This window comes from Salvelinus namaycush, chromosome 9, assembly GCF_016432855.1.
Source record: "Salvelinus namaycush isolate Seneca chromosome 9, SaNama_1.0, whole genome shotgun sequence".
Classification (NCBI taxonomy): Eukaryota; Metazoa; Chordata; class Actinopteri; order Salmoniformes; family Salmonidae; genus Salvelinus; species Salvelinus namaycush.
In genome coordinates this window covers 16,857,064-16,882,570 of record NC_052315.1, presented here as the reverse complement: position 1 = coordinate 16,882,570, position 25,507 = coordinate 16,857,064, and the positions used below count along the sequence as shown (strand labels likewise).

Genomic DNA, 25,507 nt, shown 5'->3' with positions numbered 1-25,507 from the left:
AGTGATTACACTACGGTGCACTAACTAACATGATGTTAACACAGCTTGAGCTACCTGTAGGCAGTATTATTACGCTGTAGGCCTGTCACTGTCTATTTTAACTAGTGGCAGACAGACAGGATAAACCTGAACACATCAAAAAAGGTGGCAACTGGGCTGAGGATTAGTAGCTGAGGAGGAGGGATTCAGAGTTGATTTCTCCTGGACTCTTGGATTCCACCTAGGAAATTCCTTCATTGTGATTGACTTTGAGTGAAGCTACAAGGGGACCTGAGTCACATGTTCCTCACATGCTACATAGGGGGATAAACGCCCCGTGGCCTAGATTAAGCCTCTCAATTGAAATGATAAATACTGATAAATGAAATATAAATCCTAATAACTGTACCATTGTTCCTTTTGTACAAACTCATTCTCTGTCTTATAATGGAGGAATTATCTGTGTTACACAAAACATGGGCTTATTGAAGTTGCCACCTGCACTTCATACCTGAGGATTGGTTTGATTTGGTTTGAGGTAATTTGATTATATAATAATAGTAGTGATGGTGATCAGTGATCACTATAATTGTGATGTTGCACTTTTCCAAAACTCAAAGTGCTCAATTGTAACAAGTGATTGATTGATTATTGTTGGTTAGTTAATTATGCATGGTCTGTCGCTGTGTGCCGCAGGCCCCTCCCCTCCATGGAATGAGGCGACTGTAAGAATGGATAACATGGAGTATAAAGACGAGTGGCAGGATGATGACTTTCCCAGGTGGGTGTCAGACGACTTTGATAATGCTGTACTTTACAGGGTACTTATTACTGTGTATCAAGTATTGTAATAACTCACCGTTACATTGTACTTACAGCAGTAATCCAACAGTATGTACAGTATACGTAGCCTAAAGTGTAACCGCAAGGATGACAATTAAGCAATAAGGCCTGAGGGGGTGTGGTATATGGCCTATATACCACGGCTAAGGGCTGTTCTTAGCCATGACGCAACGTGGAGTGCCTGGATACAGCCCTTAGCCGTGGTACATTGGCCATATACCACAAACCCGAGGTGCCTTATTGCTATTTGTTGTCATGGCATTGTTCAATACTTGTTTCTGATTGGCTTGAAGCGCATTCTAGAGCATGCATTATTTCCCTATAATGCACGGCATATTTGCACGCTAGAATTCAATGGCTATAGTTCATTCTTACATGTTCTATATTTGAGCTGCTATTGAAAGCAAAAGTTGAATTGAAAACATTATTTGCATTGTAGATTTTCATAATGGCAAGCTAGGACTGATGGTTTGGTTAGCTAAACTAGCAAGTTTATTTGTTTGGTTACCACGGCAACTACTGTAGCTATCTAGTAAACTTGCTAGCTACAGTACTTCAGGGATGTTGAACACATTTCCACTGGCAAGTGATAACATTTCTAGTGGCAAATATGTTAAATTATAGCTACAGTATAAAAGGGACAATCAACTCGGGGCGCTAAGTGTTCTCTGGAAAATAATGCAACACCGTGGAAGGTCGGGGAACACACCTTCCACGTCGTTCATTATTTTCCATAGAACACATAGCCCCTCGTTGATGATCCCTTACATAAAGTGGTTACCAAGGTAATTAGAACAGTAAACAAGTAATTTTGTGTCAGCTAATCAGCATTCAGGGCTCAATCGCCCCGGTTTATAATTAAGCAATAAGCCCCGAGGGGTTGTGTATAACGCCAATATACCACTGCTAAGGGTTGTTCTTAGGGACGACGCAACGCAGAGTGCCTGGACACAGCCCTTAGCCGTGGTACTGTATATTGGCCATATATCACAAACCCCCGAGGTGCCTTATTGCTATTATAAACTGGTTACCAATGTAATTAGAGCAGTAAAAATAACTGTTTTGTCATACCCGTGGTATACGGTCTGATATACCACAGCTGTCAGCCAATCAGCATTCAGGGCTCGAACCACCCAGTTTATAATTTTTGCAAGAATAATCATACGTAAAAAATAACACTTTAGAATGTTACTGTGTGTGTTTTTTTTTAACACCTGGGCATCGGTACTGAGGAGATGTGATGGGTGGATGGCATTTCATCACAACTGGTAGATGACAATGACTCATGTTTGCAGAGATGTTTGTTGTTGAATTACTATAATCAGCTTCAGCAAAATGTGCTTGAGGATTTCCCAGTGGGCTAGCCCCTTGCAGCTGGTCTAATTATAGACTGGGATACCCAGCAGATACCCCATCTACTGAAATCAACCTTCTCTGAAATTACAATAGCTATATGACAATAGTATGTGCCTTAAACATTCACAAACACTGCATTGATAAAGATTAATTGGCCTCCAATAACTGAATTACAAAGAGAACTTGATTTAGGAAGGTTATATCTCCCTTTAATGTCACTATGAGGTGCACGGAGATCAGATACTTGCTCTGTAGGAGCGAGAGTGAAAGAGAGAGAGAGTGCGAGAGAGAGAGCATCCTGACACCAGGCAGCTTCCTTTCGCTCTCCATCTGCAGCCTGGTCACATAGACTAGACGTAATATAGTAAAAGTAAATCCGGGACACACAAATTAGTATGATATGTTACAATTGGTATGTTACATAAGACAGAAGGTTACTAAAAGCAAAATCAAAAGTAGGGTGTTTGTTTGGGGTGGATGGGTAGACGTATAAAGCAAACGTCTAGCAACCCAAAGGTTGAGTGTTCGAATCTAATCACGGACAACTTGAGCATTTTAGCTAATTAGCAACTTTGCAACTACTTACTAATTTTTTGCTACTTTGCAACTACTTAGTGTGTTAGCTAACCTTCCCCTAACCCTAACCTTAACCATTTAATCTAACTCCTAACCCTAACCTTAACCAGTAACCCTAATCCCTAGGCTAGCTAACGTTAGCCACCTAGCTACCATTAGTATTAGTCATCTAGCCACCTAACTAATGTTAGCCACAACAACTTGGATATCGTAACATATAATAACTTTTGCAAATTCATAACATATTGTATGAATTGCAATTCAGAAAATATTGTATGAATTGCAATTCATAACATATCAAACGAAATGAATGATGGACATCCACAAATGAATACATACAGTACCATACGAAAGTAACATATCATACTAATTGGAGTGTCCCGGCTTTACATTTACTATGTTGCGTCTACCCCTGAGTCCAGGTTGCCATCTGAGGGAGTGGAGGCAGGGAGCATGTGCAGCTCTCATTAAATGGCAGTGGGCTATGTCGTGTGATGCAGCCAGGAGTCAAAAACACAGCATCACCAGGAAAATGGTGGCAAGTCAGCTTTAGGGAAGAGGAGGAAGAGAAAAGCAGCAGCTCTGAAGGATGATGTGCCTGAGGCTCATTATAATCGACTGAGATAAGGGAATGCATAATATTATAGGATCTAGGGTTGTGAAGTCAATTAATTGCCTGGATCATCTTTGAAATCATCCTTCTCCTTTTTCATAAGGTAAGCTCTTATGATATGATATTTCAGCCCTAGGCATTTTAGGAGAAGAATATGGCCTGACTGCTTGACATTTTGGATTATAATACCCTTTGTTAGATATCAATCCTATTTAATTTCTTCTTCATGGGTTTCATTTTATGTAGGAAAATGGTTATTGAGCAATGGAAGCTTGTCAGTAGTGATAGCAGTAGTCTGTCTTCAGGGACGCTAGGTCGGACACCATGCAGAGTAACGGATGCTCTTGTCATTTGTTATTGCCAGTCATGTTGTTTTGGCAACACTCTGTTATGGACTTTCTGTTCACCCTGGGATGTTAAGATGAAAGGATATCTTAGGCTTCTGCAGCAAAGTGGAACTGTATACCTTATATTTCCTCTGTGCCTCTTGGTATTTAGTTGAAGTTGTTGTTGTTGTTGTTTCCCCCTGTATTATACCCTTGATTCCCCTCTTCCTTCTCGTCCTCATTGTTTCACATTACAATAGGTGACAAGGGAAATTACACCTCGTGTTAAGGGGTAACCTAACAGTGTGTCTGCCTCCCTGTACAGAGAATAGGGGGTTTTGACATACCACCGCCTCTCCTTCCCTCCTCTCAACATGGCAGTGCTATAATCTAAAGAGCTCCCTGGGGAGATGCTAATAACCATCCAGCCTCTCTCTCTGTGCTCCCTTTGTGGTGCTGAGCCAGATCACTGACAACCCCACTGACATGATTCAAACCAAATCAAATCAAAGTTTATTTGTCACGTGCACCGAATACAACAGGTGTAGACTTTACAGTGAAATGTTTACTTACAGGCTCTAACCAAGTGCAAAAAAGGTATTAGGTGAACAATAGGTTGCTGGCATATGTTAATTTTGCACCATCTGCAATGATGTGATACTGTACTAGTGTGCTTCCAGGACTATTTGGGGTTTGGTTTATTTGAATAAAGTCTGACTGGCTGGCTTTAGGGTTCGGTCATGTCATGCTATTGTGTGTGGCTGTGGCTCTGTCAGAATGCTGTGCCTCTGTGTTGATTTTTCAGACCACTTCCTGAGGACGGTGACATGGAGTCTTCCTGTGGTCTCACCGATGACAAAGCCTGTGAGTAACTTTAAAAGACTATGTGACTGGCATTAAGGACCTCAATTAACTTACACTACATGGCCAAAAGTATGTAGACACCTGCTCGTCGAACATCTTATTCCAAAATCATGGGCATTAATATGGAGGTCCCCCCTTTGTTGCTATAACAGCCTCCAGTCTTCTGGGAAGGCTTTCCACTAGATGTTGGAACATTGCTGCGGGGACTTGCTTCCATTCAGCCACAAGAGCATTAGTGAGGTTGGGCACTGATGTTGGGCGATTAGGCCTGGCTCGCAGTCTGCGTTCCAATTAATCCCAAAGGTGTTCAATGTGGTTGAGGTCAGGGCTCTGTGCAGGCCAGTCAAGTTCTTCCACATCGATCTCAACAAACCATTTCTGTATCTACCTCGGTTTGTGCACGGGGGCATTGTCATGCTGAAACAGGAAAGGGCCTTCCCCAAACTGTTGCCACAAAGTTGGAAGTACAGAATCGTCTAGAAGGTCATTGTATGCTCTAGTGTTAAGATTTCCCTTCACTGGAGTTAAGGGGCCTAGCCCGAACCATGCAAAAACAGCCCCAGACCATTAATTCTCCTCCACCAAACCTTACAGTTGGCACTATGCATTGGGGCAGGTAGCGTACTCCTGGCATCCACCAAACCCAGATTCGTCCGTCGGACTGACAGATTTGTATTTGTATTTATTATGGATCCCCATTAGCTGCTGCCAAAGCAAAATTAAGGCAGTTGTTGACGCTAAGTGAGTGTTGCAACCGAGGACAGACAATTTTTATGCACTACGCGCTTCAGCACACGGCGCTCCTGTTCTGTGATATTGTGTGGCCTACCACTTCGCGGCTGAGCCATTCTTGCTCCTAGACATTTCCACTTACAGTTGACCAGGGCAGCTCTAGCAGGGCAGAAATGTGAAGAACTGACATGTTGGAAAGGTGGCATCCTATGACAGTGCCATGTTGAAAGTCAGTGAGCTCTTCAGTAAGGCCATTCTACTGCCAATGTTTGTTTATGGACATTCCATAGCTGTGTGCTCGATTTTATACATCTGTCAGCAACAGGTGTGGCTGAAATAGCCGAATCCACTAATTTTAAGGGGTGTCCACATACTTTTCTGTATACAGTGTGAGTAACTTCAGCAGTATTACTTTATGAATAACAGGGCATTATCCAATTGTCATATTTTGCTGATGATTGTTATATTGTTAAAAAGGCCACTAAATATATTGTTAAAAAAATATATATATTATTTTATGACAATAAGCCTTGCCTCACACACTGATGCTTTAAAACCCTTTTTTCACATGCTAATTCATAAACCCTGCAACTGTGAATTCAATTGGACGTTATGTGTGTACACTACCAGTTACTAATGAGTCTCACCTCCTCTGCCGCAGCTCCCCCCAACTCTCTGAATGTTAGTGCAAGTGGAGGTGGCGGAGGTGGAGTAGTGTCCACCCATCGCAAGCGCCGTACGTTAGTGGCCCCGGATATCAACCTGTCCCTGGACCACAGCGAGGGTTCCCTGCTGTCTGACGACTTCCTGGATACGCCCGACGACCTGGACATCAACGTCGACGACATCGACACCCCCGACGACAACGACTCTCTGGAGTTCATCACCAATGGCAATGAGCTGGAGTGGGAAGGTGAGTAGGGCTCATGGGGCATGGATTAATGTTAGCCTTGGTACCAGCCTGCAGAGAAATACAAAGGTGGATGACATAAAATAAATACATTTTGTCTCACTCATACAAATACATTAGCTTCACATTGTAGCATAAACACCTTTCAACTTTCCACTATGTATGTCCAGATGATACGCCGGTGGCCATCGCCAAAGCGGGGCCTGGTGACGGAGAGGAGGAAGACTGTGCTGATGGGACGGGGGGTAACGGGCGCCTGTGGAGGACCGTGATCATCGGGGAGCAGGAGCACCGTATCGACATGCAGGTCATCAGGCCGTATCTCCGCGTCATCACCCATGGGGGTCAGTATCCAGCCAACAGCATCCAGACAACAGCATCCAGCCAGAGCCATAGATACTGTATACATATTTTAATTTATTTTATTTTATTCAACCTTTATTTAACCAGGTAGGCCATTTACAACTGCGACCTGGCCAAGATAAAGCAAAGCAGTGCGACACAAACAACAACACAGAGTTACACATGGAATAAACAAACATACAGTCAAAAACACAATAGAAAAGTACATATACAGTGTGTGCAAATGAGGTAAGATAAGGGAGGTAAGGCAATAAATAGGCCATAGTGGCTAAATAATTACAATTTAGCAATTGAACACTGGAGTGATAGATGTGCAGAAGATGAATGTGCAAGTAGAGATACTGGGGTGCAAAGGAGCAAAAAAAAATAACAGAATGGGAGGAGGTAGTTGGATGGGCTGTTTACAGATGGGCTATGTACAGGTGCAGTGATCTGTGAGCTGCTCTGACAGCTGGTGCTTAAAGTTAGAGAGGGAGATATGAGTCTCCAGCTTCAGTGATTTTTGAAATTCGATTCGACATAGTTAAACTCATTAACATTTAATTGTCATGGAACTTTCTCTGCCAACATGGTAACAATTATTAAATCTCAAACTGAGTTTACATCTGTAAATGGCTGTGCATCCAACATAGTGACACAAACGGGATGAACCAAAACAGGCTCTACCTTCCTCCTGCAGGTTACTATGGTGAGGGTCTGAATGCCATCATAGTGTTCTCAGCCTGCTACCTGCCTGACAGCAGCTGTGCAGATTACCACTACATCATGGAGAACCTCTTCCTGTGAGTAACTGTGTTATTAAAAATATGATGAGGCACCCATCAGAAAGCTTTGCTATGTAGTGACATATTAAACTAGGTTATCATGCACAACATGCTATCATAAAAAAAAACATTATTCAGAGAGAGCATGTCATACATCATGTAGGAATGTTGGATTGAACATTTACGCTGCCAGAAAATATAACCTGATTGAGATTTCGTTAGTGCTTGCAATGGCAGCAATAAAATTAACCTCAATATTTTTCCCTTCCACATTGCCATCTCAGGTATGTGGTTAGCAGTCTAGAAATGCTGGTGGCTGAGGACTATTTGATCATCTACATGAATGGAGCCACACCACGGGGCAAGATGCCAGGCATAGGATGGCTAAAGAAATGCTATCAGATGATTGATAGGAGGTAAGGATATTTATATTTTATACTAACTACTGAACAACAGCTTGTTTAATGCGATTGTTCATGCTGTTGACATAGGATGGACGTGCATGACATAAATATCAACTGAGTTTAAGAAAAGTTAATGGAGCTACTGGCAGTCAATGGGAAAGGGATTCACTCATACTAAGCTGTATTTCCTTATTTCAACTGCCGGCAGGTAACCTAGCGTTTAAGAGCGTTGGGCCAGTAAACGAAAGGATGCTGGTTCAAATCCCTGAGCCCACTAGGTGAAAAATCTGTCGATGTGCCCTTGAGCAAGACACTGAACCATAATTGCTCTGGATAAGGGCGTCTGCTAAATTACTAAACTGTAACTGCTTATTTCTGTTGTCTCTGTAGGCTCAGGAAGAACCTGAAGTCTCTGGTCATTGCCCACCCCACCTGGTTCATCCGCACTGTGCTGGCCATATCCAGGCCCTTCATCAGGTGACCACACAACACAACGACACATTAATAACACAGTTATATTATGCATATCGTCACAGTGACTGACAATTTATAGTTGTACACAAAACATCAATATAACTTGTTGTTGTTGTATCCTGTTGTTATTTGCAGTGTGAAGTTTATGAATAAGATCCAGTATGTACACAGTCTGGATGAGCTGGCAGAGATAGTCCCCATGGAACATGTGCAGGTCCCAGAATGTGTAATGCAGTAAGTATCATCAACCATCATGGGGAGTAACTGAGCTGAAGACTTGGCTCCCACCATCATTCACTGACTCTCAGGGATTTACAATTTTGCTGGAGTAGACTAATAAATTATGTAAACTTGCAAGCAAATAATTATTCCTTCAGTGAAAAGACATGGATGCCTAGCAGAGACTTTGAGGCAGTAAAGAAGTCATAGAAGAAGACATTTAAATATCAAAGTTTTTCAAATGGGAATTGATATGTTAATTATGTTATTCTCAGCCAAGGAATACATTTAAGATAGGATCTGTATTCCAACTTGAAAAGGACTTAGATAGGAATAGGAATTGTATGATTTTTCTTTCTTTTTACAGATTTGAGGAGGAGAGGATCAAGGCTCGGAGAGAAAGGTAAAATACATTTACATCTGATTTACACTACCGTTCAAAAGTTTGGCGTCACTTAGAAATGTCCTTGTTTTTGAAAGAAAAGCAATTTTTTTGTCCATTAAAATAACATCAAATTGATCAGAAATACAGTGTAGACATTGTTAATGTTGTAAATGACTATTGTAGCTGGAAACAGCTGATCTTTAAGGAAATATCTACGTAGGCGTACAGAGGCCCAATATCAGCAACCATCACTCCTGTGTTCCAATGGCACGTTGTGTTAGCTAATCCAAGTCTATCATTTTAAAAGGCTAATTGATCATTAGAAAACCCTTTTGCAATTATGTTAGCACAGCTGAAAACTGTTGTGCTATTTAAAGAAGCAATAAAACTGGCCTTCTTTAGACTAGTTGAGTATCTGGAGCATCAGCATTTGTGGGTTCGATTACAGGCTCAAAATGGCCAGAAACAAAGACCTTTCTTCTGAAACTCGTCAATCTATTCTTGTTCTGAGAAATGAAGGCTATTCCATGCGAGTAATTGCCAAGAAACTGAAGATCTCATACAACGCTGTGTACTACTCCCTTCACAGAACAGCGCAAACTGTCTCTAACCAGAATAGAAAGAGGAGTGGGAGGCCCCGGTGCACAACTGAGCAAGAGGACAAGAACATTAGAATGTCTAGTTTGAGAAACAGACGCCTCACAAGTCCTCAACTGGCAGCTTCATTAAATAGTACCCCCAAAACACCAGTCTCAACGTCAACAGTGAAGAGGTGACTCCGGGATGCTGGCCGGTCTGAGATATGTTTTTTTCTTTGCAACTTTTCTTAGAAGGCCAGCATCCCGGAGTCGCCTCTTCACTGTTGACGTTGAGACTGGTGTTTAATCAACAAATTAGGCACATTTGGGCAGTCTTGATACAACAATTTGAACAGAAATGCAATGGTTCATTGGATCAAAACTTTGCATATACACTGATGCCATCTAGTGGCCAAAATCTAAATTGCACCTGGGCTGGAATAATACATTATGGCCTTTCTCCTGCATTTCAAAGATGATGGTACAAAAAAAATACAAAATAACGGTTGCTTATTTCTTTGTATTATCATTTACCAGATCTATTGTGTTATATTCTACAACATTCCTTTCACATTTCCCTAAACTTCAAAGTATTTCCTTTCAAATGGTACCAAGAATATGCATAACCTTGCTTCAGGGCCTGAGCTACAGGGAGTTAGATTTGTCATTTTATGCAAAAATTGAAAAAAAGGGGCTTATCCTTAAGAGGTTTTAACACTAATCAGTACAACAGTTTTCAGCTGTGCTAACATAATTGCAAAAGTGTTTTCTAATGATCAATTAGCCTTTTCAAATTATAAACTTGGATTAGCTAACACAACGTGCCATTGGAACACAGGAGTGATGGTTGCTGATAATGGGCCTCTGTACGTCTATGTAGATATTCCATAGAAAATCTGCTGTTTCCAGCTACAATAGTCATTTACAATATTAACAATGTCTACACTGTATTTCTGATCAATTTGCTGATACTTTAATGGACATTTTTGTAGGGGAAAATCATGTCTGACATGTCAAAGTGTAAATTACAAACATCAGAAGCCTTTTTAAACCTCAAACTACAAGTTTTAAATTTCCTCCAGGGTGATCAAATGAAGATCCTACATCTGTATTGTGTCCCTCTGCCTGTACAGGATGGAGCAGGAACAGCGGCAGCAGGAGCAGCAACATCAGCAGCAGGCAAACCCACAGGAGTCTTCTTCAGCCAAGGCAGAGAGGTAGGGAGTAGACAGTTGCACTACAATGGCCTGTGTGTGATAGCCGAATTAAGCAATAAGGGACGAGGGGGTGTGGTATATGGCCAATATACCACGGCTAAGGGCTGTTCTTATGCACGACGCAAAGTGGAGTGCTAGGACACAACCCTTAGCCGTGTTATACCCCTGAGTGACCTTATTGCTACTATAAACTGGTTACCAATGTAATTAGAGCAGTAAAAATAAAGGTTTTGCCATACCCGTGGTATATGGTCTGATATACCACGGCTGTCAGCCAATCAGCATTCAGCGCTCGAACCACCCAGTTTATAATATCGTATAGACCAGGGATCTTTAACTCCCTCTTCAGCCTGGATACCCAGTAACTCTCCAGGACCAAGGTTGGAGATCCCTGGTATAGACCAAGCAGTAGTCAACATGTCCATATGGTCAAGCAATATTTCCTGTCACTAGCAATATAGAAGGGAATGATGGGGAAACAATGTTACAGAGACATGTTTATTCATACTCATGTCATTTGCAGGCCCAAGTCAATGATCGCAGAGCAAGGAATCTGAAAAGGACCTCTTCCTCTATGTTCATCTCATGGTAAGTACACAACACTCCACTGCTCTTCTCATAGGGACCACAAGGTGGCACTGCATTCATAAATACACTGTACGCTGTGCATATGGTATCCACTGGCAGCCTTTGGCAGGAGCCAGGCCCATAGAGATCCTATTAAATTAGTTATAAAATATAATTCTGTGGTCGTTAAACCACTTAAACAGATGTTAACCACCAGCACCATTTGAACATCTACTGTTACGTAATGTCCACCTGCTCAGTTTTTTAAGAATCAGACCCTGTCAGTCCGCAATGCTATTATAAAGGAATGACCTGTCAAGTGCATACAGCCAGGTCTAATGAGTGGACGTGTGAAGAGTGTGTGTGTCTCACTGTGTCATCATGGGACTTTCAGGGGTTAAGGGGTCATGCATGTTGCAGCCCCACTCATTTTTCAATAAGGCCAAATGTATTGAATGAACTGCTCAGTGAATCTAGTCTGCCATGTTGAAAAGTGTGTTCTTGTACAAGTTGTTTAAATCATTAGCCTCCTTCTTAATGACAGTGTCTTTTTTAATCTGTGCAGTTGTTGAAAGAAGTTTGGAGCATGAAAACAATGTTTTGTAAGAAGCAAGAGGAAGGCCAACCAGTCTAAGAATACTTCCTAATTTATCAATATCAAGCTGAAGAAAGAATAATGATTTTTCCATCGTGATGTGAACCGACCTGACCCCCAGCACACACACATACACACACACTCCTCTGAAGATCTTAGGTTGCGACTGATTCCATCAGGACATTCCAAGGAAGGAAAGTCCCGACAGGTACTCTCGCTGTCACAAAGACTGTACAACTGCATATGTTACTTAATTTTTACGACCGCTTGAAGCATTTACTTTTGAACCCCCAAGTTCCCACCATGAGTTTTGTATCCATTTCAAATATAGATACCAGTGTGACAGTGAAATTCCTTTGCATTAGTCAAGATGTAAGGAAAACGTACAAGAATATTGAAGAAAATGTTCCACAGGACATGTAAGAAAACAGGAATATTGTAGAACATTTTCCACAGGACATATTGTAACTGGTGTAAGCTGTCAGTAGCAGGCAGGCAGGTAATCAGACCTGTTTGATGTGTTAGAGGCTCTTGCGGGGACCATGGTAGACTAGACTTGAGGATGTAGTGTTTGCTGAGAGGAGGATATGATCAAAGAGGAGAAGAAGAGGGAAGAGAGAGTCAAGCAATGCTTCTCAGAGAGCTCAGCAATGGTGTATGCTGTGGCATAATAAACAGTCTTTCACCCATTAGCGCAATGCTACTCCTTGTGTAGACCAGAAGGCTTTGCGAGACATCAGATGCCTTCACCTTTGCTTTGTTTTTGCCTCATAATGTCTCCTAAAACAGGCCTTATTTTTAATCTGCTGTGTTGCATGAATCATTTTGATGCCATTGTTCCATATTCCTAGATTGATCTGGGGATCATTCAGTGCCCAACCTACCCATGTACCTTACATTCTGATGTGCCGCACAAATTCTGTCTGTACATGAATATGAAGGCACACTGAAAGTAAGACCAACAAGACATTTGCTGTTTTTGACTGTAATCAAGAGGACAGCATTTAGTTTAAATTACTTTAGTCATTCATGTTGTGATTTAATCACATAAGTTTTCCATTGTGCTTTGTTTTTGGTACAGTCAAAGCATGTCAACATGTTGCCAGCCTGTAATGTCCCTTCAGATGTCCAATAAGATAATAGACTAGCTGTAAATCTTCTATTGGATACTCACCTAATGGATGGTAAAGGGGAGGTAGTGTTAGAGTTTTTATTTTTGTAAGAATTACATACATTATGTTTTGCCAGTGTAATGTAAGTGTTGTTTTGCACTATTGAATTTGATTGTCATTAAATGGTTAGCATAGAATCTATCTGTGTATATTTGGGGACAGGTTGGCTTCCTAATACTGTATGTAACTCAAGATAGATTTTTGTGTGCTATCGACATTTTTGTGCATTGAGTATGTACAATTTCATGTATTTTTGGTTACCTGTCTAGGCATGCACATCTATAGCAAGTATGATGATGAGAAATGTCTAGATGTTTCTGAAAAGCCATCCAACTTCAAAATGTTACTGTACCTTGATTCATGTAAAATTGAAGATAGACATTTTCTGTGGACAGGTATTGTGCAGATGATCATGGGCTGGACTAGAGGTTACCGATATTCAAAGGACAGATTAAGAAAATGTCTTCAGAAAAGTTTACGAAACATTCCGAACACTGGAACGTTTATTTTGCCTTTGAAATACCTATCCCACCAAAAGGTAGGCCTAAACAGGCACATAACTGCAGGAGTTCTTCTGTAGTCTCCCAATGTTGCTGGGGATAGTGCCCTTTTCTAAGGAATGTCAGTTCTTCTGAGTGCCTATCTATCTTTCAACCAAATTCTACACAGAAAACTATGATGTGGAATGTAAAAATATATTCTCTTAACACTTAGTTGACTACTGGGATTTTTTCCAAGTCATTGGTAGTAAACTGATTTTGTTGACAGGAGTGTATTTTGTTTTGGTAAATGTTCTCCATGGAAAGCAACCCCTGAGCATTCAAAAAAGGATATGAATCATATTTTCAGTCTTTAAAAGCACAATATGTTATTACACTGAATGATTTGAAAGAGATCAGTGGGTAATTTGTCTGCTAGCATACTGTATCTAGCTTTTTTATTTTTATGCAAAGCTTAAAATGGGGATCAAAGATTAGCCTTGTTATTTAGATTGTGATGGTAAATTCTTCCATGTAAATAAAAAAAAAATGAACTGTTCCACCCAACAATCTCTCTGTGACCTGTATTCTTCAATTTCTAATTGACACATTGCTGTAATGCATATCTTTCACACATTCAGAATGTATGGATAGCTTTCACTTGAATCAAACTTGTTGAGAAAATTACAGTTACATTTGCATTACCATAAAAGTAAGGGTGTCCAGGCGTTCACTGAGTTAACTTGAAGCCATGTTGGACTTCCCGAACAGGTGCTTGTTGGGGTTCAAATTAAGCTATTAATACACAGTCGTGACACACACGTCCACTCTGACGAGTATCACATGAGCCTCCCGGCTCTGTTAAAAAACTAAACAGCAGTTATCAGCTCAGCTGTATTAGTGACAGAGGCAGAGTTGGTCACTGGTCAGTCACACACATGGATCTAAATTAAGAATGGCCTTCAGCAAATGACATAGGACAATGTAATTGGCTGCACTATCAAAACAATTGCAGTCATGTATGACTCGCAACACAAATACTGTATCTGTTTACTCATAGTAGTGTGAGAACTATTGTGGTGTTTTGAACTAACGCATATGCAATGGCCTTGGTAGGCTATCATATGTGGAGAATGGAATACAGATTTTTTTCTACATGAAAGACTGGTACAATACATTTTGTTCTGAATGTTTTGATTTACAGTACCAGTCAAATGTTTGGACTTCTACTCATTCAAGGGTTTTTCTTTATTTTTACTATTTTATATACTGTAGAATAATAGTGAAGACATCAAAACTATGAAATAACACATATGGAATCATGTAGTAACCCAAAAAGTGTTCTTGTTCTTGTTCACTCTTGGCGATTCGCCTTCATGGCCAAATCGCTGCAAAGAAACCACTACGAAAGGACACCAATACGAATAAACTTGCTTGGGCCAAGAAACACAAGCAATGGACATTAGACCGGTGGAAATCTGTCCTTTGCTCTGATGAGTCCAGATTTTAGATTTTTGGTTCCAACTGCCGTGTCTTTGTGAGACGCAGAGTAGATGAACGGATGATCTCTATATATGTGGTTCCCACTGTGAAGCATGGAGGAGGAAGTATGATTGTGTGAGGGTGCTATGCTGGTGACACTGTCAGTGACTACAGAAAAAGTGTAATGATGTAAGTTCCCTTTCGAATGATATATCCAAATACATTCAAATAATATATAAGCGACATACATGTAAACTTCAGTGGAGGCGGGTGGGAGGAGGTATGGGAGGATGGGCTTATTGTAATGGCTGGAAAATAATAGATTGAACGGTATCAAACACATCAAACATACGGAAACCACATGTTTGACTCCATTCCATTAATCCCATTCCAGCTGGTAAACTTAAAAGTGTAAGTGTGTGTGTGTGTGTGTGTGTGTGTGTGTGTGTGTGTGTGTGTGTGTGTGTGTGTGTGTGTGTGTGTGTGTGTGTGTGTGTGTGTGTGTGTGTGTTGATAGTCATTACTGTAGGTTGAGAGGGGTTAATGGTCAGGTGGGCTGGAACTGCACATGCTTTGGACTTGTGGGACCTGACACAGCTATTTGGAACCCTTACTGTAACTATTTGAAATGTGAACTTCAATGGGGTCGGGGACGTCCCAAGGATCCCAGATAGCAAAGATCGACGTGAAACTGTGGCAAAGTGGCGCATAGCCAACCAATATGCAAATCTTTACGAATCGCCAACGTTGTTTGGGTGTTCTGGTGACATTGATTGGTCACTGTAAAAACGTCACACATTTTATATACGACAAGAAGGGCGGTACCTCGGCGTGACGCAAGTCAAGTAGCCTATAAATTCAATGACCTGCGCATCTTTATCAATAAAATAATAAAATACAGCTAGCTTGACCGGGACACAAGCTAAAGGAGAATAAGACCAACACTTGAACTACTCTACAGAGTATTATTTTTATTCTTCACTGTGTTTGCTGTGAGTGTCACTTCAACTGGGACTTGGAGCAGAAGTCTCAAGAACACGACTCAAAATGAAATGCGTTATAGGAATTGGCGGGTAAGTTGTAATTTGTCGTAAAAAAAATCGACATGTATTAGTTTATTATATAAAACACATTTTGCTTAGTAAAACATGTATAACCTCATTAGTTGATACACAACACCGATGATGTCAAAACAATAACACGTGCCATGTGCTTAGCTAACTAGGAACTTAGCTAACGGTAACGTTAGTTAGCTACTATGAAAGTTGAATTTCTTGCAGGAATACTTTTTTTTGTTTAAATAGCTCGAGAATCCAGACGAGGCTAATTTACTTACGGCATTAAGCTAGTTATCCGGGACTTGGTTTTGTAGCAAATCGCCTGACACGTTCGTTTTTTGTAGTCGGGCGGGAGATTTAAACTTCCAGCGCGGACTTTCACATGAAAAGTGGAGGGAGTCTGTTTTGAAATTGAGAGCCATACCACAGAACAATGTTTGGTCATGCTGTAGCTACATACGATAGTAGGCTACACATGGCTGGCAACTAGTATTTATAAATGTTTATTTAAAACATTGATAGCTAGATTATAGATAAACAAAGCTAACATTTTACATGGCTGAATATTGGCTTGAATGTATGTTAATATTAACTAGCAACAGAATAACTCGCTAGAACTGTCAACATTTCGAGTTCTCGGCTAACCTCTGACTAAATTCAAAGATGCAGTTAGCTAACTACCTAGCTACACCCATTAAATGTTGTATTTGATTGCTATTCAAAGTAGTTAACATAAGCTGGCTAGCTAACACTATTTTCGTTAGCAATGTAATCAATTTGCCCTAGTAAAGCTGCCCTGTCCAGCCACAATGGCTAGGTTACAAGGTAACGTTAACTAGCTAAACTCAGCAAAAAAAAGAAGTGCCTTTTTCAGGAGCCCGTCTTTCAAAGATAATTTGTAAAATCCCAAACTTCACAGATCTTCATTGTGAAGGGTTTAAACACTGTTTCCCATGCTTGTTCAATGAACTGTAGACAATTAATGAACATGCACCTGTGGAACGGTCGTTAAGACACTAACAGCTTAGACGGTAGGCAATTAAGGTCACAGTTATGATAACTTAGGACACTAACGATGCCTTTCTACTGACTCTGAAAAACACCAAAAGAAATATGTCCAGGGTCCCTGCTCATCTGTGTGAACGTGCCTTAGGCATGCTGCAAGGAGGCATGAGGACTGCAGATGTGGCCAGGGCAATAAATTGCAATGTCTGTACTGTGAGACGCCTAAGACAGCGCTACAGGGAGACAGGACGGGCAGCTGATCATCCTCGCAGTGGCAGACCATGTGTAACAAAACCTGCACAGGATCGGTACATCTGAACATCACACCTGCGGGACAGGTACAGAATGGCTACAACTGCCCGGCTTACACCAGGAACGCACAATCCCTCCATCAGTGCTTAGACTGTCCGCAATAGGCTGAGAGGCTGGACTGAGGGCTTGTAGGTCTGTTGTAAGGCAGGTCCTCGCCAGACATCACCGGCAACAACGTCGCCTACGGGCACAAACCCACCGTCGCTGGACCAGACGGGACTCGTAAAAAGTGCTTTTCACTGACGAGTCGCGGTTTTGTCTCACCGGGAGTGATGGTCGGATTTGCGTTTATCGTCGAAGGAATGAACGTTACACCGAGGCCTGTACTCTGGAGCGGGATCGAGGTGGAGGGTCCGTCATGGTCTGGGGCGATGTGTCAAAGCATCATCAGACTGAGCTTGTTGTCATTGCAGGCAATCTCAACGCTGTGCATTATAGCGAAGACATCCTCCTTCCTCATACCCTTCCTGCAGGCTCATCCTGACATGACCCTCCAGCATGACAATGCCACCAGCCATATTGCTCGTTCTGTGCGTGAATTCCTGCAAGACAGGAATGTCTGTGTTCTGCCATGGCCAGCGAAGAGCCCTGATCTGAATCCCATTGAGCACGTCTGGGACCTGTTGGATTGGAGGGCTAGAGCCACCCCCAGAAATGTCCAGGAACTTGCAGGTGCCTTGGTGGAAGAGTGGGGTAACATCTCACAGCAAGAACTGGCAAATCTGGTGCTGTCCATGAGGAGGAGATGCACTGCAGTACTTAATGCAGCCGGTGGCCACCAGATACTGACATTTACTTTTGATTTTGACCCCCCCCCCCCCTTTTTTTTTCGGGGACACATTATTCAATTTCTGTTAGTCACATGTCTGTGAAACTTGTTCAGTTCATGTCTCAGTTGTTGAATCTCATGTTCATACAAATATTTACACATGTTAAGTTTGCTGAAAATAAACGCAGTTGACAGTGAGGACATTTCTGTTTTTGTTGAGTTTAACTTCTAACAGCTGTATTTAGGATGCGTTCGTAAATTCACTCTGGCTATGTATGTACTCTGATTTCTGAGCGTAGAATGACTGATGCATTTACGAACACTGAACACCCGTTGAATATGGCCGGTGTCAGTAAGCGTCGGAAAATAAGCACAATTAAATTGTTGCCAGCAGCACAGTTAGTCATCAACGCGCTGGATAACATAAACAGTCTAACCAGCCCTGCTAGGCTGACTAAAATTGTCAGAGGTGTTCTCTCCTTTGTCTGGCAGTAGCTAGCCAACGTTAGCCTGTTAGCTTGGGCGCTTGACTGCCGTTGTGAGGTCAGAAGGCTCGTATCAACCCTACTCATCGACCAGAGCCTCAAGTGTGCGCTCTGAGAGAAACGCTCCGAATTTGTAAACATACAATCTGATAATGCTCCGAATTGACTGCTCAAGATATGGCAGCCATGTTGGCGCCCCTTTTAACATTACATGGGAAATATTTAAACAATGCTATGCAACTGAATATCTAGAATTAGAACAATATTCTAAAAGTTGGCCTAACACTCAATTATTTGCACTGTACTAGCTATGAGGGGAACCTAATATCTATTTTTTTTATTTGACATGCAATGTTGACTACTCAGACTTTCAATACACAGACCTTGCTAAATCAGACATTTGATGTTGATCTATTTTCAGTGTGACCAACGGTGGGAAAACAACTTTGACGAATAGACTGATCAAGTCATTGCCTAACTGTTGTGTGGTGCATCAAGATGACTTTTTCAGGGTAAGCGTTGTCCTCGGCTACAACATAGCTATGTGGTTATCTTTTTGCAATGCATGACCATGCCAAGGGAAGGGCTGCTACATTACCTCCTGGACTTTCTGTTTTAGCTAATATCCAAAACTCACAATATTAACCATGATGTATGCCAATGTAGATCATCTGTGCTCTTCCGCATGTTATTATCCCTGCATGTGTCAGCTGTGTGTCTGGCTTGATATAATGGGATCTGCCCGTATACAGATCACCCTGCGGTTGCAGCAATGTGTTTTTGGTGACTGTTATTTCAGAAACCTGATCATATAGAAGTCGGGGCGGACGGCTTTAGACAGTGGGATGGTAAGCCTGGATTTCACTGTAGGAGAGTAACTGATCATCCAATGTATTTGGCCCTCAGTGTTACAAACCATCACTCAAAATGTCATTTGATAGTACATACAACATTAATATTGCCCCAAGACTACAATTCCCATTATTCAAGACTGAATAAATTGTCTCAGTCAGCTATATCCCTTCTGAACTTTGCTTTCCTTCCTGTCTTTCTATGTTCTGTGCAGTGATCACAGCATTGGACATGGATGCCATGGCGAATACAATACGAGGATGGGCTGAGAACCCAGTGAAGTTTGCCTGCTCCCACGGTGTCAATGTGTCTCCTGCCACGGAGGTGGCTGACCCAGATCAACTGGTCCACATTCTGATCGTGGAGGGCTTCCTTCTGTACAATTATAAGTGAGTTCACCTGCACCACTGCTAACTGGAATTGTACTAGCTAACATGTCTTTTTTTTAAAGGGGGGTGGTAATCTGATGGTTTGGTTTACGTTGCGTAACAATCATTTAGGCCATTGCGTTTCGAAGGGCTTGCAAGTTTTAGTTGTCATGGTTAAGACTGTCAGGATTAGGTTCTGAGAATTGTATGAAAACAAATATTTGGGGCTGTCACATGTGGGTTGTTAGCAGCTAGCTAACTAAATGGCGCACTCCTTGCTGCTGGATTACGTGTTTCTCCAGAAGTGTGGTATCTGTATTACAGGCTGCAGACTACAAGTAGAGGTTAGATCTGCATTTAACTAAAGTAGACTTAGAACTGTACATTGGAGGGGAGTTTAGTAGAATTACAAGTGACCTTGTTCCCCACCCCAGGTCCCTGATGGATGTGTACAACAAGTGCTACTACATCTCCATTCCATATGAAGAGTGCAAAAGGAGGAGGAGGTGGGAACAAGGAGATCTCAGATCCTTAACATTCATATGTAGCTATAGTATGGGTGTTCTGGCTGAAAAGAGTCGCATAATTTTGACTTGTGAAATTTGTAATTTTGTTTCCTTTTTAGTACAAGACAATACACCGTCCCAGACCCTCCTGGGCTGTTTGATGGCCATGTGTGGCCCATGTACTTAAAGCACAGGAAAGAGATGGTGGAAAGCTGTTTGGCCATCAGTGTGTCTATTTTAATTTTCTGTTTGTCAGTAAGCATTCTTGAATTTAAGCTGTGCAGTTATGTAGATATTTTAGTGGTGCTAGGTAGTAGCGATCTCTTCTGGCAAATGTCCTGATCAGTGTTTACATTCTGCTACAGCGTATTTGGATGGTTTGAAATCTAAAGAAGAGCTCTACAGCCAGGTCTATGAGGACATCCAGAATACACTGTTGAATCGTTTATAGGTAAGCGGTGACACTGGTTTGTTTTAGCCCATGTCCCCTTAGTGTTGCTTTTCAAATTGAGTGGTTATCTAACGTGACCTTTCTGTTTGTACTTTACAGCAGGAACTTGATCTCCAAACCTGTAAATAGCTCCAAGACTGAAGACTCATTGTTTTATACTTTTTATGTTTTTCTCATTGTATTCCTTGTAAATAGTATTTGTAAAATGTACTTGCCAAGATCTCATTAATCTCCAATTAAATTGGGTTGTCACTATTCCAAGTGATAATGTTACTCCTGTCTTTATTTACTGTTCTAAAATTAGCTGTGGTAGATGGGGCATGTATATGGACACCCCTTCAAATGAGTGGCTTTGGCTATTTCAGCCACACCTGTTGCTGACTGTATAAAATTGAGTACACACTAGATACACTTTGGCAGTAGACTGGCCTTAAGCGCTCAGTGACTTTCAACGTGGCACCGTCATAGGATGCCACCTTTCCAACAAGTCATTCTGCCCTGCTAGAGCTTCCCCGGTCGACTAAGTGCTGTTAAGTGAAAATGTCTAGGAGCAACAACCTTGCAGAGGCAGACCACACAAGCGCACAGAAAGGGACTTCTGAGTGCTGTAGAGCGTAAAAATCGTCCTGTTACAGTGCTCAGTACTGAGTTCCAAACTGCCTTTGGAAGCAATGTCAGCACGAGAACTGTTAGTCTGGAGCTTCATGAAAGGGCTATCCATGGCCGAGCAGCTACGCAAGCCTAAGATGATGCATACTGCCACGTGTTGTATGGAGTGGGAAAGCTTGCTGCTATTGGACTGGAGCGGTGGAAACGTTTTCTGGCGGGATGAAACACTTAACCATCTGGGTTTGGCGGGTAGCCAGGAGAACGCTAATAAACATCTTAAGTGGCACAGCAGTCTAAGGCATTGCATCTCAGGGCAAGAGGCATCACTACAGTCCCTGGTTTGAATCCAGGCTGTATCACATCAGGCCGTGATTGGGAGTCCCATAGCGCGGCGCAGCGTGGGCCGGGGTAGGCTGTCATTGTAAATAAGAATTTATTGACGTGCCTAGTGAAATAAAATAAATCAGGCCAAAGAGATGAATCTTCGTTTCATCAAACTAGTGAATGTTGTTTCTCAGGGTCAGAGTCTTTAGGTGCCATTTGGCATACTCCAAGCAGGCTGTCGTGCCTTTTACTGAGTAGTGGCTTCCCTTTGGCCACTACCATAAAGGCCTGATTGGTGGAGTTCTGCAGAGATGGTTGTCCTTCTGGAAGGTTCTCCTAGCGGCACAGAGGAATTCTAGAGCTCTGTCAGTGACCACTGGGTTCTTGGTCACCTCCCTGATCAAGGCCAGCTCTAGGAAGAGTCTTAGTGGTTCCAAACTTCTTCCATTTAAGAGTGATGGAGGCCACTGTGTTCCTGGGGACCTTCAATGCTGCAGAAATGTTTTGGTACCCTTCCCCAGAGCTGTGCCTCCACACAATCCGGTCTCGGCGCTTTACGGACTATTCCTTCGACCTCATGGCTTGGTTTTTGCTCTGACGTCAACTGTGGGACCTTATATAGACAGGTGTGCCTTTCTAAATCATGTCCAATCAATTTACCACAGGTGGACTCCAATTAAGTTGTAGAAACATCAAGGATGATCAATGGAAACAGGATGCACCTGAGCTCAATTTTGAGTCTCATAGCAAAGGGCCTGAATACTTATGTAAATAAATTTGCAAACATTTCTAAAAACCTGTTTTCGCTTTGTCATTATGGGGTATTGTGTGTAAATTGCAGAGGAATTTTTTTCTCCATCAATTTTAGAATAAGACTAACGTAACAAAATGTGGAAAAAGTCAAGGGTTCTGAATACTTTCTGAAGGCACAGTGCATTTTATTACATTCCAACCTCGTAAAATGAATTCTACACACAATACCCCATAATGACAAAGTGGAAACATGTTTTTAGAAAATTTTGCACATTATTAAAAAACTGAAATAGCTCATTTAGAGAGAGTGTGTGTGTGTGTGTGTCACAGGAGGTTGGTGGCACCTTAATTGGTGAGGATGGGCTCGTGGTAATGGTATGACTGGAATGTTATTCTATGTGTTTGATGCCATTCCATTCGCTCTGTTCCAGCCATTATTATGGGCCATCCTCGCCTCCACTGGTAGAGTGATATAATCAAGACAACCAGTGTACACTCACAAATATCCCCTCGGTCCTTCAACGGTTGATACTTTACAATGATACAAAGCATTGCACTTTTCACTGCATCTGAGCTCATTGTCTTGACACCGAAATTTAGAAAATTAAAAATTATACCTATGGACTAGTTTCAGGCCTTGAGCCAATTTATACAAAGGAAAGGCCATGTGAAACAACTATCCAGCCCTGTTACATATCAACATTATTGCTATGGAATGGTTTCAAGTGTGGGTCAGACTAAACATGAGATTTCACAACATTTCCACATATATAGGTTATTGTAATGTCTCATTTCTATAGGGAATACCTACAGTATAGTCCATATGAACCCCATATGCACATAATACAGTTAGTACAGGATACACATGGTATACACCGTCCAACGAAGTGCTTACAAAGGTCCTTTGCCTTGTATTGTTTCTCACACCATTAGATTCACTAGATAGGCCTACAGTATATAATGACCGAGAGCCCTATATTTAGAGGTTTAGGACATTGAGGTTTCTGCGTTATGATGCATTTCCATGACATGGAAGCCATGTTAGCTCCCCATGGCCAAAATTGGCCAATAGCAATTTAAATAATTTTCTGAACAATATTGCAAATTCTCATCATGAATGGATAAACAGAATGCTCAAATGCGCTAACATGGCATCCATTTTAGAAGACATTAAATATATGGCTCTGGTATGATCTTATTCCTGTTCTAATGAAATGTGCATGTTGGTGCTGCTGGCCCCAAGGAATGATGCTGTAATATTGGGACTAGAGCTGCGGAGCCTTAAAGCCAATTTATGCTTGATCCGAAAATGTGGTCGGAGGCTCTGTATGGAGAGTGTGATGCAATTGCGTAGCCTCCGGAGGCCTGCAGAGGCCAAACTGAGCTCTGTACCATATTGCCATGCACCTCCCAAATGTTCTAACAATACGGAGTGCTCCGTATAGCTCCGCATTAACATGATTGGTTGACAGTAGGTTGGGGCGGGAGGTCCTATATAAACAAAAACGAACTTCCTTGACAACTTCCTTCACAATATATCTGCTCCGTTAAGCGCAATAAGTTTGAATGCCCTTCTACAGAGGCCATATCACCATAAATGCTGCACGGTCAGTGCAGATATCGGATTGACCATGCAGCGCCTTTAAGTAGGTGAAACTTGAAGTGTTGGCAGGCAACTTGTATAACCCCAGTTTACTTCTCAAACTTAGTGTGTTCCTGTTATGGATCTGGCGTAAGGTTTTGGCAAGATGATCAGCCTACTCATCTCCCTCTCTTTGAGGCCGAGGCCGATGTGTATGTCATGTTTCAATTCTCTTAATAGTACTGTAATAAATGCCACTTTTGGGTGCTTGTTGATGGGGCCCAAACATTTCCCTGGCTGTTACCATTCAAACAAGTGTTTCTGTCGAACATAGGGCGGCAGGTAGCCTAGTGGTTAGAGCGTTGGACTAGTAACCGAAAGGTTGCAAGATTGAATCCTGAGCTGACAAGGTAAAAATCTGTAATTCTGCCCCTGTTCCTAGGCCGTCATTGAAAATAAGAATTTGTTCTTAACTGATTTGCCTAGTTAAATAAAGAAAAAATAAAGAAAAAATGTATCCCACCTTCATTACCTACTTGGGCCCTGCAGCCCACGTTGGCTTGCTTATCTTACAACTCAGAGAGGTCACAAGCACAGCTTTGGAGGCATCAAAAGCTCACAACGCGAAGAGCCTAACCACTCGGTTTTGAAGTTTGACCAGGAGTACTCACTCCAGTTAGAGGGTGCATTATCAGGTATTGGAGCCTTGAGAGATGACTCACAACGGTTTCTACCACGAAACCACGATTCCAATAACCTCCGCGGTCAAAATAATTGTAAAGTACATCGCCATCGAAACGACTACCGCTATGACGACCTGTTCGCCTGCACCCAACCCACACAAAGTGTCAGAACACAAGGGTAACAAAGGGTTAAAGGACGATCAAAACGTAGACCAATGCTCTCTAGAAGTTCCACTACGTGAAGAACTAAAGCGAGAAAAATTCAAGAAAAGGGTAAAAGATAAGTCACAAGGACTAGACGGGGACACCAGGTCCGCAGGAATTAATACCCTTTGCAAGGACTTTAAAATTCTAATTTCTCTCGCTCTCACTCGAGACCCTATCCAGGGCCCGCTTGATCAAGAAACAAGCCCACAAGCTTTGTCTATAGACACTGATACAAAGGCTGCGAAGACAAAGGTCAAAAGCTTCATTAAAGCCAAGCCTACTCAAAACCCGAAAGTCATTCTGCTTTCACCTTGAACAGAAATGGCACATCACGTCGTTGCGAACGACCACTCCACTTTGTGGGGAATATGTCCACTAAATGGCGATACCTGGAAACAGTCCTGGAGGACTGCTTAACTTGTCATGCACTAATTGATTCGGGCGCAACAATATCGCTAATCTCTCAAACGTTGTTCGATGATCTCAAAAGGGCTTTGAAGTCAACTAAACGTTGGTTAAAAGTGGAACGATGCGACACTACACTTCGAGGTTTCACACCTCGCCTCTCACATTGAGAGTCATGCCGAAACTACACTTCCAGGACGTATCGCTTGTTCACCCCGTGTATGTTACTAGCCTCGAATC

General features: G+C 41.9%; 2 protein-coding genes across 4 annotated transcripts; both read left to right on the top strand.

Moving 5' to 3' along the window:
- The first annotated feature begins 647 nt into the window (after nucleotides 1-647).
- LOC120054073 (caytaxin-like) lies at nucleotides 648-10,607 on the top strand. The gene is made up of 10 exons (XM_039001448.1): nucleotides 648-760; nucleotides 4,499-4,557; nucleotides 5,951-6,202; nucleotides 6,370-6,543; nucleotides 7,242-7,344; nucleotides 7,611-7,742; nucleotides 8,121-8,207; nucleotides 8,340-8,438; nucleotides 8,791-8,826; nucleotides 10,520-10,607. Exons 1-10 carry the CDS (start codon nucleotides 648-650, stop codon nucleotides 10,605-10,607), a joined length of 1,143 nt encoding a protein of 380 aa, XP_038857376.1.
- A 5,132-nt stretch (nucleotides 10,608-15,739) lies between these two features.
- Nucleotides 15,740-20,966, top strand: LOC120053398 (nicotinamide riboside kinase 2-like). Of its 3 annotated transcripts, XM_039000522.1 has the most exons (8): nucleotides 15,740-15,971; nucleotides 18,949-19,039; nucleotides 19,327-19,375; nucleotides 19,594-19,768; nucleotides 20,182-20,253; nucleotides 20,373-20,479; nucleotides 20,619-20,704; nucleotides 20,804-20,966. In XM_039000522.1, exons 1-7 carry the CDS (start codon nucleotides 15,946-15,948, stop codon nucleotides 20,702-20,704), a joined length of 606 nt encoding a protein of 201 aa, XP_038856450.1. In that variant the 5' UTR covers nucleotides 15,740-15,945; the 3' UTR covers nucleotides 20,804-20,966. The 3 variants fall into 3 exon arrangements, 1 of the variants encoding a protein (XP_038856450.1); XR_005477503.1 differs by lacking the exon at nucleotides 20,373-20,479; XR_005477502.1 differs by having other exon boundaries at nucleotides 20,373-20,704.
- Nucleotides 20,967-25,507: the final 4,541 nt, after the last annotated feature.